General features: G+C 53.1%; 1 protein-coding gene across 3 annotated transcripts; it reads right to left on the bottom strand.

The window, feature by feature from the left end:
- Positions 1-7001: 7001 nt before the first annotated feature.
- ZNF497 (zinc finger protein 497) lies at positions 7002-12980 on the bottom strand. 3 transcript variants are annotated; one of them, XM_050920445.1, is made up of 5 exons: positions 12793-12980; positions 11190-11316; positions 9277-9381; positions 7985-8712; positions 7002-7813 (listed from the first exon to the last, which is right to left on the bottom strand). In XM_050920445.1, the coding sequence occupies exons 2-5, from the start codon at positions 11275-11277 to the stop codon at positions 7373-7375; spliced, it is 1362 nt and encodes a 453-aa protein (XP_050776402.1). In that variant the 5' UTR covers positions 11278-11316; positions 12793-12980; the 3' UTR covers positions 7002-7372. The 3 variants fall into 3 exon arrangements, 2 of the variants coding, with proteins under 2 accessions (XP_050776402.1, XP_050776401.1); XM_050920444.1 differs by having other exon boundaries at positions 7783-8712; positions 9277-9369; XR_007768925.1 differs by lacking the exons at positions 7002-7813; positions 7985-8712; positions 12793-12980 and having other exon boundaries at positions 9289-10221; positions 11190-11242.
- Positions 12981-14950: the final 1970 nt, after the last annotated feature.

Here is a 14950-nt window from a genome sequence, read left to right as displayed (position 1 = left end):
CTCTTAGCCAGCCAGTAAAAAAGGTTTATTGGACAACAGGACCACAGGTTACAGCAGAGCTTGCAGGCACAGTCAAGACCCCTCCACCGAGTCCTTCTGGGCTTTCAGGGTGCTTGGATCCTAGCTAGGATACCCTGAATTCCGCCTACACAGCCCCAAGCCCAAACTCAAACTGCTTCCCTCCTGCCGCTCCCTTCCTTTGTCCCCTTCCCGGGCAAAGGTGTTGACCTTTCCCCTCCCTTACCTAGCTCAGGTTACAGGCCCTGGCATTGTCCATCCCCTAAAGTCCTTCCCTCCTCTCCCACTCCCCACACAGACAGTCCCTACTGCATCACACCCTCCCCTCACTACGTGGCTGGTATCATGAAAGATCTCTGCTAGCCACACACACACACCCCCGCACCGCATGGCTGGTATCAGGGAAGATTCCTGCTAGCCAAACGCGAAAAAGCTCAGCACCAATCACCCCCCCACCCCCACGCTTGGCTAACTGCAGGGAAGGATTTCTTTTCAGCCACAGGCAAACAGCCCAGTAGGAATGGCCATCTCTGTCCCCTTAATTAAATTCCTGTATTTCAACCAGGGTTACCATGAACGATATCACTCTCCTGAGGATAACACAGCGGAATAAAGAACGGATGTTGCTTGAATGCCAGCAAACACCAGGACCATACGCAGCTAGGCTTTGTCATGCAATGACACCAGATTACTTGCTACATGCATGGCATGGTCAAGTATCCTACCATGGAGGACAGAATAAGGCTGCCATGCCCAGAAACCTTCTGCAAAGGCTTTTGGAGTACCTCCAGGAGAGCTTCATGGAGATGTCCCTGGAGGATTTCCGCTCCATCCCCAGACATGTTAAGAGACTTTTTCAGTAACTGTACTGGCCATGAATGCATCCCAAGCCCTTAGGGCAAATTAAGCATTAAAAAATGCTTGCTTTTAAACCATGTTTTATATTTACAGAGGTGCACTCACCAGAGGTCCCTTCCATGGCTTCATTGTCTGGGATAGTGGCTTGGGAGGTCTGGGAGGGTAATTCCATCAGGCTGAGAAAAAGCTCCTGGCTGTTGGGGAGAATGGAAAGCTGTGTGCTCTCTGCAAGCTCGTCCTCCTCTTCCTCCTCCTCATCTTCTCCATCCACAGAATCCTCAGCCATGGCTAAGATTTCCCCCACCTCAGAATCCACGGACAGGGGTGGGGTAGTGGTAGCAAATTCCCCTAGAACTGCATGCAGCTCAGCATAGAAGCAGCATGTTTTTGGCCCTGCCCCGGACCTTCCGTTTGCTTCTTTGGTTTTCTGGTAGGCTTGTCTGAGCTCCTTAACTTTCACACGGCACTGTACTGAGTTCCTAGTGTGGCCTCTCTCCATCATGGCATTGGAGATTTTTTCAAATGTTTTTTCATTTCGTCTTTTGGAACGGAGTTCTGTTAGCACGGAATCCTCTCCCCATATAGCGATCAGATCCAGTACCTCCCGTGCGGTCCATGCTGGAGCTCTTTTTCGATTCTCAGACTGGATGGTTACCTGTGCTGATGAGCTCTGCATGGTCATTTGTGCTGATTAGCTCTCCCCACTGGGCAAACAGGAAATGAAATTCAAAAGTTCTCGGGGCTTTTCCTGTCTCCCTGGCCAGTGCATCCGAGTCCAGATTGCTTTATATCGATATAAAGGGCTTTGTTGTGTGGACGAGTGCAAGGTTAATTCGGTTTAAAGCTGCTAAATTCGGTATAAACTTGTAGTGTAGACCAGGCCTAAGACTCACATATAACATAACAAAGGAAAAGCCCCACTTCGTCTCACATGCCCTATACAGGCCCAGCTGCTGGGGACAGGGGCCAAGTGAATTGGAATCCCCTCATCCCCCCAACATGTTTGGCACGGGCTAGTCAAAGTTCGGGGCCCTGCTGGTTGTGTCCATTAGGAGAAATGGATGATAAAGCCAGGGATTCTCTTTGGTTATTTACTTATACATCAAGTCCTGTTTCCCTGAACACAGGAGGGTTCAAACAGCAGGGGACAATCCCTTTCCTTGCTGTTCCAAATCTGCTTTTCCACGCAGCGCTCTGTGCCCAAACAGTTCTCTCTCTCTTCAGGTGCCCTAGTATGTGTTAATATAGCACAGGGACAAGTTAATGCATTCCCCACCACTGTGCATGAGAACGTACGCCCCTGCACTGTGGACTAATGTAGACCAGCCCTTAGTCTGTCTGTGCTTTAGTTCCCCCATCTGTAAAACAGATAATAAACTGGTGGGGGGTGGGGCAGGCCTTGAGGATCAATACAACACTCATCCCCAGCTCTTATCTAGCGCATTCCAGCAGTAGATCAAAAAGCACTTTACAAAGGAGATCTGGATTATTACCTCTGTCATGAACGTACAGCTAAGGGTAGCATAAAATCCCTCCTGTACCTGTAAAGGGTTAAGAAGCTCAAATAACTTGGTTGGCACCTGACTTTCCATCTTGATTTTACAGAGGTGCTTCTTTTACTTTCTTCTTTATAATAAAGTTCTGGGGGGGTTTAAGAATCTGATTGGTTTTTAGCGTCCTAAAACTCCAAGGGTCTGGTCTCTGCTCACCTTGTTAAAGTATTTGGTTGGTATAGTATTCTCAAGCCTTCCCAGGAAAGGAGGTGAACAGGCTTGGGGGAATATTTTAGGGAAACAGGAACTCCAAGTGGTCCTTCTCCTGAATCTTTGTCTAACTCACTTGGTGGTGGCAGCAGTACCCATCCAAGGACAAGGAAAGGATTTGTGCCTTGGGGAAGTTTTTAACCTAAGCTGGTAGAAATAAGCTTAGTAGGTCTTTCATGTGGGTCCTCACTTCTGTACCCCAGAGTTCAGAGTGGGGAGGGAACCCTGACAACCCCCATTTTACATGTGGGGAAACTGAGGCACAGAGTGAGAGTGAAGTGACGAGGTGGGGATTTTCCCTTATGTTGTATGTGAGCCTATGTGAGGCTTACTGTTTTGCATGAATGATCTGTGTGCCTTAGTTTCCCCATGTATTGCACCACTGTCTAGGTGGTGGGAATAAGGGTGTGTGACTTTTGTGGAGGCTGTTCCAGCTGCCTGCATGGATGCTATGGCCGCCCCCTTCATAACCTGAGACCCAGAAGGGGGATGCAACCAGCTGACTCTTAGCCCAGGAAGCGATACAAAGGCTGGACAAGGAGGAGCAACAGGCAGGGCAGGGGCCAGACAACTGGAAGTGAGTAAGTCTCGGCTGGCTTGCGGTGCTGGAGGAGGGCCAGAGCCCTGGCTCTGGGCTCCCCTCTCCCCCAAGATGGACTTGGCTGAATGTTCCTGTTTTTCTGTGCTAATAAGTTCTGTTCCACACTGTGTCCCTGTCGACTAATAAACCTTCTGATTTACCGGCTGGCTGAGAATCACTGCTGACTGTGGAGTTGGGGTGCAGGGCCCTCCGTCTTTGGGAAGACTCGCTGTGGGAAGCGCACGGTGTGGAAGGGGATGCTGAATGCTCTGAGGTCAGACCCAAGAAGGTCGAAGCTGTGTAAGCTTTTTGCCCTGGTGACAGTATACTCAGAGAGAGGCAGGCATGCTACACCAGCGTCCTGGCTGGCTTCATATGGAGTCCTAGCTAAGGTCACCCAGAAGGCCGGTGGCAGAGCCAGGAATAAGAACCCAGGTGTCCTGAGTCCTGTGCAGTGCTCTATCCACCAGGCTACACTGCGATTAAAGACTGTGTGAGGCAGGGGTGCTGGAACTATTTTTAGTGGGTGCTGAGAGCCATTGAACCGAACTGTAAATCCTGTGTATGATGGAAATCACTTCAAGGCAGGGGGTGCTCACCACTAATTCCAGTGCCTATGGCATGAGGTGCTGCGATGCTCTGGCCATGGGGGTGCAGAGAAGCTATGTTAGCTAATTTAGGGTTTTGCACTATTGTAGCAAGATCAGGTGGGTGTGCAAGTCACTTTTAACATGTCTATACTGGAGCTGTGCACTGAAGCAGCTAGATGAGTATGAGTGAATCTGAATTCATTCCAGACGTCGCTGTGGGCACGAACAGGGCTCCACCATCCCCAGCTATCACGTCCCATAATCCCCACCACCACCACACACACACCAATAAATATTGTCTGATAGATTCTTTTGATCAGCCCCTTTTGAGACAGCCCTGCCATGGCAGACAGTCTGATTTCATTAATAACCCTGGTCCCCAATATCTCAATCTTCTTTTCTGGATATTGTTAGTGATTAGGGGTTGTTGAATTTGCTGATGAATCTCGGCATTTGTTATAAATTTATTCCATTCAATTCCCACTTTTTCTGAGGTCTTTGATTTTGAAGGGATTTAGATGGCTGCCTGCCCATGGATTCGCTAAATCAATAAAACAAAACAAAACCAATACAACCCAGTATAGACAGCTCCCTGCCATTTGGGATGCACTCCATGTGACATTCTTTGGCAAAAAATGCAGATTTGGGTCAACTGAAGCATTTTGTGAATCTGTGTTAATTTTGCAAAAAATTGTTTCGATCCAATGAATAAATTAATCCCCTACCCAAACCTGAAACGTTGAGTGTTGACCTGTTAAGAAAGGAACTGTTTCCATTTTTCTGATTTAAACTCTTCGTTCGCTCAAAATTTCTTTTAATTTTATTCTTTTTTAAACATAAAAAATGGCTCACTGTTTAAACAGACTGGTTTTGTCTGGGGTGGAATAAAATGCTGCATTTGATCAGAAATGCATTTTTCTTTCCTACTTTTCAATTTACTGAAAATTTTAAAAAAATCATTTTGTGATTGACCTGAAACAATGTTTTTTCTTTGATTTTTCAGAATTGCCAGAACCCCCCTGCAACTCCATTATCCACACCATGCCCAGACACCAGGGTGACAGATGCAGCATAGAAAGCTGGCGAGATCCCCGCTAGGCATTTAGAGCAATCTAGCCTGCCTCGTTCAAAGGCCAGGCCGAGATGACGTCATGGTGACCCTCTCTGAAAGTTACCCCCAACCAGGTACCACTCTGTGGCCCTTTAAACACAGAGGTCTGTATTTTGTTTGTCAAACAGTTTGTGAGGATCAATCCAGAAACCCCTTTTTTAAATCCAAAATTGTAAAATGAATTGAATTTTTTGTTTTATTTCAAAATTTTTCATTTTTCGCATGTGTCTGCATTTCCCATTCTCACCTTTTCCTTCTTTGTTTTTCTTGTATTTTCCAGTGGAAAAAAAGTTAGAGAAGTTGTTTTTCTGCCTCCAAATTGCTCTCACTTGATTCTCATTCCTCTTCCGGGGGGGGGGGGGAAGATGAGAAAGTTAAATAGCAAGAGAACGTAGGAAAAAGGCGCATGCACACATGCAACAACTCTCTTTGATCCCCCTCCAAAACGGAATCCTTGGAGAGGAAAACGTTTTGAATTTCAGATTTTTTTCATCCTTTAAAAAAAAAAAAAGGAAAGAAAGATTTTTCATGAAAAAAATGTCATTCTCGGAATGGAATGAAAAATTAAAATTTGGACCAGCCAGACTCTGAAACCCCTGAAACCAGATCCCCTGGCTGGTTATTTGTCTCTTTCTTTTAGGGTCAACCAGTGACTGCTGGGCCCTTCCTCTTTAATGCTCATTGTTCTTTAAAGAAAGTTTAAAGGGGCTGGTTCCCCTTTCGGTCATCCTGCTGTAAAGGAGTCCCAGCCGTGTAGGCCGGTGGTGGAGAGAATCCCATTCACTGTTACAGACTAGGGACCGAATGGTTAGGAACCAGTTCTGCAGAAAAGGACCTAGGGGTCACAGTGGATGAGAAGCTGAATATGAGTCAACAATGTGCCCTTGTTGCCAAGAAGGCTAACGGCATTTTGGGCTGTATAAGTAGGGGCATTGCCAGCAGATCGAGGGATGTGATCATTCCCCTCTATTTGACATTGGTGAGGCCTCATCTGGAGTACTGTGTCCAGTTTTGGGCCCCACACTACAAGAAAGATGTGGAGAAACTGGAAAGAGTCCAGCGGAGGGCAACAAAAATGATTAGGGGGCTGGAGCACATGACTTATGAGGAGAGGCTGAGGGAACTGGGATTGTTTAGTCTGCAGAAGAGAAGAATGAGGTGGGATTTGATAGCTGCTTTCAACTACCTGAAAGGGGGTTCCAAAGAGGATGGATCTAGACTGTTCTCAGGGGTACCTGATGACATAACAAGGAGTAATGGTCTCAAGTTGCAGTGGGGGAGGTTTAGGTTGGCTATTAGGAAAAACTTTTTCACTCAGAGAGTGGTGAAGTACTGGAATGGGTTACCTAGGGAGGTGGTGGAATCCCCTTCCTTATAGGTTTTTAAGATCAGGCTTGACAAAGCCCTCGCTGGGATGACTTAGTTGGGAATTGGTCCTGCTTTGAGCAGGGGGTTGGACTAGATGACTTTCTGAGGTCCCTTCCAACCCTGAAATTCTATAGAGAGGAGACACACTATGGCCACTCACCCCCTGTAGCACATTTTTCCTCTTGTGATTGCAATCTGAGAACATATCCCATAGGACTGGCCCCTTTTCTCCGTCCCGCTGCCCTGCTCCCTGCATGTAGGAGAGTCAGGCCTCGAGTGCTTGCTGCCTCTATCTCCCGTTTGCCCTGCAACTGCCCCATCCCACCCTGGGCAACCGCAACAGAACTGCTTCTGAGGCTGCGTCTGCTCTACAGCCACTGCAGCAGCACATCTATGGCGCTACAGCTGGGATGCTGTGGCACTGCAGACGCTGCCTACGGTGACGAAAGGGGATTTTCCAGTGATGCAGTAAATCTGCTTCTCTGAGAGGCAGTTGCGAGGTGGATGGAAGAATCTTTTTATCAACTCAGCTGCATCTCCACGGGGGAGGCGGGGGTCGACCTATGTGTGGCCCTCAGGGCATGAAATCTGTCATGGGGGGGTCGCAGAGGGTGACGGTGCTACGGGCTGCAAGAATTTGCCCCGTGAACCCTTTATTCCTGGTGATGATGCGTAAAAAGGAAAGAACCCAACACTTCTCTTCCATCCCAGGGTTGGCAGTGAGAAAAAAGATTTTATTGCTGGGAAACAGAGCCCCTGTGATTGCAGGGCACTGTAGGGTGACGAAACGGCCACGTTTGAAGAGTCACTTTTAGGATACGTCAGTACTAAAGCTGGAAGTATGCTTTCCAGCATGGGGTTTTCAGAGGTAGTGAGGCCATCGGGCCATCCTGGAGGGTCTCGGTCTAGAGGCCCCTAGGCCATCCTGGGGGTGGGGGGTGCCTCTGGCCCAGAGGACCTCAGGCCATCCTGGAGGCCTTTTCCCAAGTGGGCAATGTGAAGTGGAAGTGCCAGGTTCCCCTCTCCTCTCCTCTCCCTGAGGAGGGGATAGGGCAGCCTGGCGCAGGCTCTCAGTGGCAACTGCTCATGGCGTGCTCCCTGTGTGCTCCCTGTGGTGCTTGGAGAGGGATAAGTGGACGCTGAAGCCTTTCCCACACTGCCCACACCTGTAGGGCTTCTCCCTGGTGTGGGTGCGCTGGTGCCGTGCCAGGTCGGAGCTCTCGACAAAGCCCTTCCCGCAGTGGGGGCAGGTGTAGGGCCATTCGCCAGTGTGGGTCCGGCGATGCTTGGTGAGGTGGGCACTCTGGGCAAAGCACTCGCCACACTCGGGGCAGGCATAGGGCCGCTCGCCGGTGTGGACACGCCAGTGCCGCTCGAGGTGGGAGCTCCAGGCAAAGACTTTCCCGCAGTGCCCACAGGGGTGGGATTTCCGCTCAGGCTGGGGTCCCAGGGCCTTTGAACCCTGAAGCAGCTCCGAGCTCTCCCTGAAGCAGCCACATGCCTCCTCCTGGTGGGCTCTCTGGGCCTTGGACCCCAGTCTGCAGTCCTGGCACTGGTGACCCTGCTGCCATTGTGGTGGCCCCGAGCTCTACCCAGCACCCTGGCTGCAGTGGCCGTGTTTCCCCTCCTGCTGAGCTTTCCTGGGCTTGGCCGGGTTCTGCTTGTGAGGTCATTGGCGCTGCCTGATGCTCCCAGCTGCGTGAGTCCGTTTGTGTCGCGTGAGGTCAGATCTGTCCCCGAAGCCCTTCCCACAGTGAGGGCAGCGGAAGGGGCGCTCCCCAGTGTGGGTCCGGCAGTGCTTGGTGAGGTGAGCACTCTGGGCGAAGGCCTCCCCGCACTCCCTGCACCAGTAGGGCCGCTCGCCGCTGTGGATGCGCCGGTGACGCTCCAGGTGGGAGCTCCAGGTGAAGCCTTTGCCGCACTGGGCGCAGCAGTAGGGTTTGTCCTCCAGGTGGCCACGCTGGTGGGCCGCCAGGGCTGGGGGGTTGCCGAAGTGCTTGCCACAATTGCCGCACTTGTAGGGGCACTCGCTGCCATGAGCCAGCTGGTGCTGCTGGAGGTGGGAGCTCTGGGTAAAGCGCTCACCGCACTCAGGGCAGGCATAGGGGCGCTCGCCCATATGGATACGCAGATGCCGCTCCAGGTGGGAGCTCCAGATGAAACTCTTGCCACAGTCCTGGCACCGGTAGGGCTTCTGGCCCTGGGGCGTCCGCTGGTGAGCCGTGATATCCTGCAGTTTCTTGGGGCTGGGCCCCTGAGGGGCAGGTTTGCCCTGTCTCCTCCTTGCCCCTCCCAGCCTCACCCCAGCAGGCCCTTGGCAAATAGCTCCTGAAAATCCTCCCGGCAGCTTCTCCTGTGGTTCCGCTGGCTCAGGGCCTTCCTTCAGGGGATTCTCCCCCTCGATCTCACTCACCGTCCCATCACCTGCCAAGACAGAGAGAGAATAACTCCCACACTCCGCTCCTGCATGGCTAGGTCTCAAAGCACTTCACAAATCCCCGTTCCCCAGATGAGGAAACTGAGGCATGGAGTGGGTGTGTGACTTTCTCAAGCTCACTCAGCAGGCTAGTGGCTAAGCCAGGAATGCACCCCAGGTCTCCTAGGTCCCTGTCCAGTGCTCTGACCAGTCGGACACTGCCTGCCTGGAATCCATTCCCTACTCTGGGAGGAAGGAACCTCGGAAAGGGGGGAAACAAACTAAAATAGCTCCCGGGAGATTAGAAAAATCACAGGCTGAATCCCCCAAACCCTCGCCCAGAGGAGGGGACCAATTCTGCCCCCACACTCCATCCAAGCCCTCAGCGGGGAGGGCGTCACAGCCAGGTGTTGTCAGGCTGGGTGCGAAGCTGTGAGTGACGCTCACCAGGAAGCTATGATGCCTGCTCGGAATAGTCCTGACCTGGGGGAGCAGTGGCAGAGCCGGGGATGCTGCTGGGGCCTGGGTGGGCCCAGCTGTTTATTGTCCAGTTGTTATAGTTGATCCCTCACCTGTACCAGATGCTGCTGGGATCTCCCTCTCCTTGGAGCCTCTGCGATGCCGTTCCAGTCGGGAGATCACCTCTGTTTTCAGGAAGGGGAATTCTGTGGGGGGGACTCAGGCGGTGGGAGGGACAGAGCTCATTAGGCAGCGGCCCCCTCTCCTCGCCTGCTGCCAGTGGGGCTGTGATCACTGTGACCCACAGCTCCTCCCTGGAAGGCTATGGGGCTGCATGGGGGTCACCCAGCTCTTTCCATGTGATACGATGCACATGGAGAGAAGCCACATCTACCTCAGGGGATTTATTTGGCCCAGCCACTAGAGAAGGACAGGTCCCCATGCACAGTGAGCACCACACAGCTGGGGTTTCCCTATTCCCTGACTGAATGGCAGCTGGGTTGCTCACTCCCCCGGGACTCTTTGACCAGCCTTGCCCTACCCCCAGGGCCAGGTCTGCATCTGCAGAGTCCCAAGCACCCGTTATGCTACAGTGTCATCAGCCCTTGCGATTGTCTCACAAGTCTTACAATATTCAGGATTTGACCTCAGGCCCTGGTTGCTGGAATCGTGAGATTGTGCTGGAATCTCAGGCTTCACTACAAAAAGAGATATGAAAGATGTAAATTTCTAGCCCAGGTGGTGAGGGGCATTGACAAACTATCACTTTCAATTCTCAGGAGGTTTCCTGGTCCTGCTGGCAGGCTAGTGGGCCTTATAGGGAAGCATGTGAACTGAGTCTAGCAGCAGTCAGTCTGCAAAGACCCAGCACAGAGCAAGGTGGGGTGAATTGTGCCAAATTGCCTCAGGAGCAGCCTGTTTTCTCTGTGTGTGTTTTTGGTTCTTGTGCATTTCAGTTCTGGATTCTAAGCAACCAAGTCCTGTTGCTTCCAGCTAGAGTGGATTACGTTTCTCTCTCGCTTCTTTGCATGTAAGCCAGCCAGGAACGCAACAGGCAGCTGCAGAGAACAGTTAGAAAATGTGACCCGAGTGTGATGCTAAGGGCTCAAAAACCAGGAGGTGAAGAAAAAAAGCCCAACATTTTTATGTTTTCAATCTCATGATTTCAAAGCCAATCTCATGATGCCAGGGGTCTGATTCCAGGAGTTTGGCTGCAGTAACAACACCCCCCCAATGGTCATAAGAAAGGACAAGCCACGTTTTTTAACCCCAGCCCCCCTCTGTGCTGGTGTGGGATCCCTGGGAGACGCTGTGGGGAGGCCGCTGGGGCAAAGCGGATGGACAGTGCCCCCTGGAGGGGGTCTGGTGATCTCCACACACCAGGGCAGGTTATTGTGACTCCAGCGTAGCACAAACAATAGGGCACTAGCCCACCCCAACCATGCCGCGAGACTGGACCCTCCCTGGGGATGGGAAATAGTGTGAGTGACACGAGACTCATGGCCATAGGACATAGGAGTGAAAGGGACCTCCTGGCTCCTTGAGTCCCCAGCTATCTCCGACAGCCCTGTCATATCGTCTCGTTCAAGCTGCAGCTTCAAACTAGCTGTTCCTGAACCTCTCTCCTCTGATGAGTAGAACCCTGCCAATTTCCAGCCTCAGTTTACTCCTGGCCAGTTTATCCCCATTTGTTCTTGTGCCGATGTGGTCCAGTTGCATTAGCAGATCTTCCCTCTCCCTGGAGCTCACCCTCCCCTCCAAATGAGAAGCAGCCCTCTCTCAGTCTGTGTCTAGCTAGGCTGAAAAAGCTGAGCGCATCCATGCTCCTCTCGTGAGCCGACTCCGCTGCCCTGGGCATGCAGAATTCCACTAGCAGTGGCCGGAGAGGGGATGGTCTCTCTCACGCTGGCATCTGTGGACTATGGGGCTGATCCTGCTGAAATCTAAAGGACCCAGACTCTGAGCAGCGCTTCAGAGACACCCTCATCCCTCATGTCTGAACGCCTGAGGGGACAGGAATCCTCACCCAGTGACATTAGGGTGTCGTAGCTTTCTTGCATGACCTCCCTGTACAGGGCTTTTTGGTGAGGATCCAGCAGGACACACGGCTCCATGGTGGAATACACAGCCACCTCCTTGCCAACCACCAGCCCCTGGAACAGCCAGAGACTCTCACTCAGAACCTGCTGTCCTAGCCACACACATGCACACCCACCCCCTGAGTTCATCCATGGGCCCCACTGCCCCACCTTCTGGTGCTACCTAACGAATAGCATTCTGAAAGGCAGCATGACCCAGGGGATAGTCTTCTACCCTGGCTCTGCCACTGGTGCCCACAGCCCAGCCATGTTGCCGCTTCATGCCTCAGTTTCCCCATCTGTAAAAGGGGAAGAATGACGCTAAGCTCCTTTGTAAAGCACCTGGAGATCTGTGGATGGAAAGCGTGACAGGAGAACTCATGCTATTAGTATCTCACCCTCATCCTCCCCCGCCCAAGCCTAGCCTTTAACTCAGGGGCATTTCCATTGCCCACAGAAAACTGCTGCTTTAGCTAGCACTCTTCGCAATCACCCCTGAGCTTGCCGTGCCTCAGCCAGGCATGGAGGATCAGGCACAGCCATCCTAGTGAGGCGCAGATGATCTGCCATTCCCTGTCCAGGATGAGGGGTTCCCAGATATCTTTCCCCACTGCAGAGTGTGAAGCCATTGGTGCCTTGGCTACTGCCATGGCAGGCCTCTGCATTGGGGGCGGCTGGTTCCCCTCTCCCTGGAATGCCAGTGCCATGCTAGACAGGTTTTGCTGGATTTACCCCCTTCCCCCTGCCTGTTTGCTGCTCCCCCAGCCTCTGGATGGGCCATACTCAATCTCACAGCCCAGCCCACAGGAGGAGGGCAGGATCCAGAACGTTATCCTGAGGGTGAGCAGGGGGAGGTTTCAGAAGGGGCTTTTGGCTAATTTCTCACTCCAGTTCCCCCAGGGCCTTTCCCTGCAGACAGACGATTTAGACCCACAGATGCTGGGAAAACCCTGGATCACTTTATTCCAGCAGAGACTCAGCCCCTCTCACCGGGACCAAACCTCCCAGACTTTGGTATCCCCCTCCCAGGCACAGAGCCCCCTAGCCAAGTGCAGAACCAAAGGAGCCGCTCTGGGGGGTCCCCCTGACACTGTCCCCAGGGCGGCGCATCCCCCCAACAGCGCGGGGACCAGGCAGAGGCAGGAACTGGCTTTTCCTCTCCCTGCTCCGCCCCTTCTCCCCAGGAAAGTCAATGTGCCCCGAGGTGCTGCAGGGAATGGGGCTGGGCAGGGCTGGGAGCCGGGACCTCCCCCCGCACTGATCGCTCCTGCTGCCCCTGCCAGACTCTGCCCCTGTCTCCCTCCTGATCCCTCCCCTCGGGCTGGGAGACTGGGTGCCTGGCCCGGCCCGCGGCGTTCGCTCCCCGGAGCTGGCTCGGCTCCTGCAGGCGCTCAGGGGGGCACATCCTGGGGTGGGGGGTCAGGAAGGGCAGCAGCTCTGGGACTCGCAGACCCCCGCCCCCCCGGGTGCAGAGCTGGGGCGAGGACGGGCCGTTGGTGCAGAGTCACTTTCCTGCCCGGCCCCAGCCCTTCCCCGGGTCTCTCCCCTCACCTGCAGGCTCCGGCTCAGGGGCTGGTGTCGGCAGAGCCCGGGGCTGCCCCAGGGGCTGGTTCCAGCCCCCGGAGAGAGTCCCCCCGGCTGGGCACCGAGGGGCGCTAGGGAAGGGCTCTCCCCGCACACACCCCGCTGGGGAGCAGCACCGGGTCAGCCCGGGCTGCAGGTTCTGTGCCCGGGAAGCTCAGCTCCCTCCCGGCGGAAGAGGAAGCAGGGCGGGCAGAGAAGGAACCAATTTCCCCTCCTTGAACAGCAGCCACTGTCCTCTAGTGGCAGCAGCTCCTCCACCCCGGCCGCTCCAGCGAAGCCAGCCCAGGGGGCTGAGCGGTTCCCAACCGTGCCACTAGGCTCCGTATCCTCAGCCACTCTCCTGGGACCCAGACAGAGCAGCCCGACTGGCTCCCAGCTGGCTGGGTCAAGTCTGGAAGCAAGAGCGAGCCTCCCTGCTGAACGGGAAGTGAATCGGGCTGGGGGTCCCGCCTGAGCCCCCCCAGAAATAGCTTGTTAATTGCAGTGCCACTCAAGTCCTCCAGCGCCCTGGAAGCGCACCCCAATCAGAGCAGTTTGGGTTCAGGACAGGGGTGCTGGAACAATTTGTACAGTGCGGGTGCTGAGAGCCATTGAACCAAACTGTGAACCCTGGATATATGGAGGCCACTGGAAGCCCTGGATGCGGCTGCACCCCCCGCCCCCATTGTTTCAGCACTCTGGGGCAGGGACAGTCTTTTCCTGGTGCACATGGAGCCCTGACCTCTGACAGGGCATCATCAGTGCTAAACACACTGAGTTCCTGGGCATGCCTCGCTGAGACCAGTGCTTAAAGGGTGGGGGTCCAAGGGGCTCCCAGGAAGCCCCAGACACAGCCAAATAAATACAAATCAAGCCAGGTCCCTGAGGGGACTCTAAGTACTGGCACTGGCCACTGTCAGAAGACAGGATACTGGGCTAGATGGACCATTGGGCTGACCCAGGATGGCCATTCTTATGTTCTAACAAAGCTGCTGTTCCCAGGGAGACTCCTTCCCCCTTTTCAGACCACTTTAAGCACTGGCTCAGATCTAGCTCCCACTCCAAGGTACCCATTTCTCCCTCCAGTGCTGAGGATCTGGGATGCTGGATTATTTATGGCTTATTATTTTTATTAACACGAATAATGTCTAGCACCAAGCAGCCCCAATCCTGGCCCAGGACCTCACTGCTGCTGTACAAACACGAACAAAACCACAGCCCCTGCCCCACACAGCTTTCCCCGACCATCCATGCACATGTCTGCTTGTTAAGTCATTGTTGTCAGTCTGAGCAGGGCCAGCTTCAAACATTAAAAAATGATGAGTCAGGCCCCCAGATCACTCATCCAAATAACAAATGGGGGTTTCTTTTTCTTTGCTTTTCTGTTTCCAAGCCTTTAGGGGTCACATTTTCAGGTTTTTCCCCACAGTCTCCAGGGTGAGAAACTTGCTCTTTGTAAGTGAGAGCCATAGGCATGGAAAGTAGGGGTGCAGGGGGTGCTGCAGCATCCCCAGGTTTTATGTGGGGTCCTGGCTGCTGGCCCCACTCCTGGGGTTCCACTCCCGGCCACGCACCTGGGGTCCTGGCTGCCCACCCTGCCCCTGGGGGTTCTGCTCTTGGCCCCGAATGCGAGGCTCTGCTCCTGGCCCTGCATCCACCACCTGCTGTGGCCCCAGCCTTGGCCTCCTTACCCCTGTCCGAGTCCCTCCCTTCCAGAGACACAGCCCTGCTCCTGGCCTCAGCTCTGGGTGAGGGGTGTGCAGATAAGGATACGGGAGATGCGAGGTAAAAAGTTTGAGGACAGTTTTGCTGGCTTTCAGCACCCCCACTATAAGAAACATTCCAGCAGCACTGGTGAGAGCTGAGATTTAGAGCTGGGTGGATTTTTTTCATCAAATACAGTAATTTTTGTCAGCTGGAAACTATTTGCTAAATTGTGCCAGAAAAAAAAATGAAGTATTTTGGAAATGTCCAAGTGAAATGTTTTGTTCTGACCTGAACATTTTTTTTCCACTTTTTGATTTGTCAAAATTTTTTAAACAATTCATTGAACTCAAAAATCAAACATTTTATTGTTTATTTTTCATCACTGTTAGTGAACTGATACATTCCTTATTTGCCCAGCTGTTCTGCAATTCTCATGTAG

Source organism: Gopherus flavomarginatus, chromosome 12, assembly GCF_025201925.1.
Source record: "Gopherus flavomarginatus isolate rGopFla2 chromosome 12, rGopFla2.mat.asm, whole genome shotgun sequence".
NCBI classification, from domain to species: Eukaryota; Metazoa; Chordata; order Testudines; family Testudinidae; genus Gopherus; species Gopherus flavomarginatus.
This window is presented reverse-complemented; position numbering and strand designations above follow the sequence as displayed.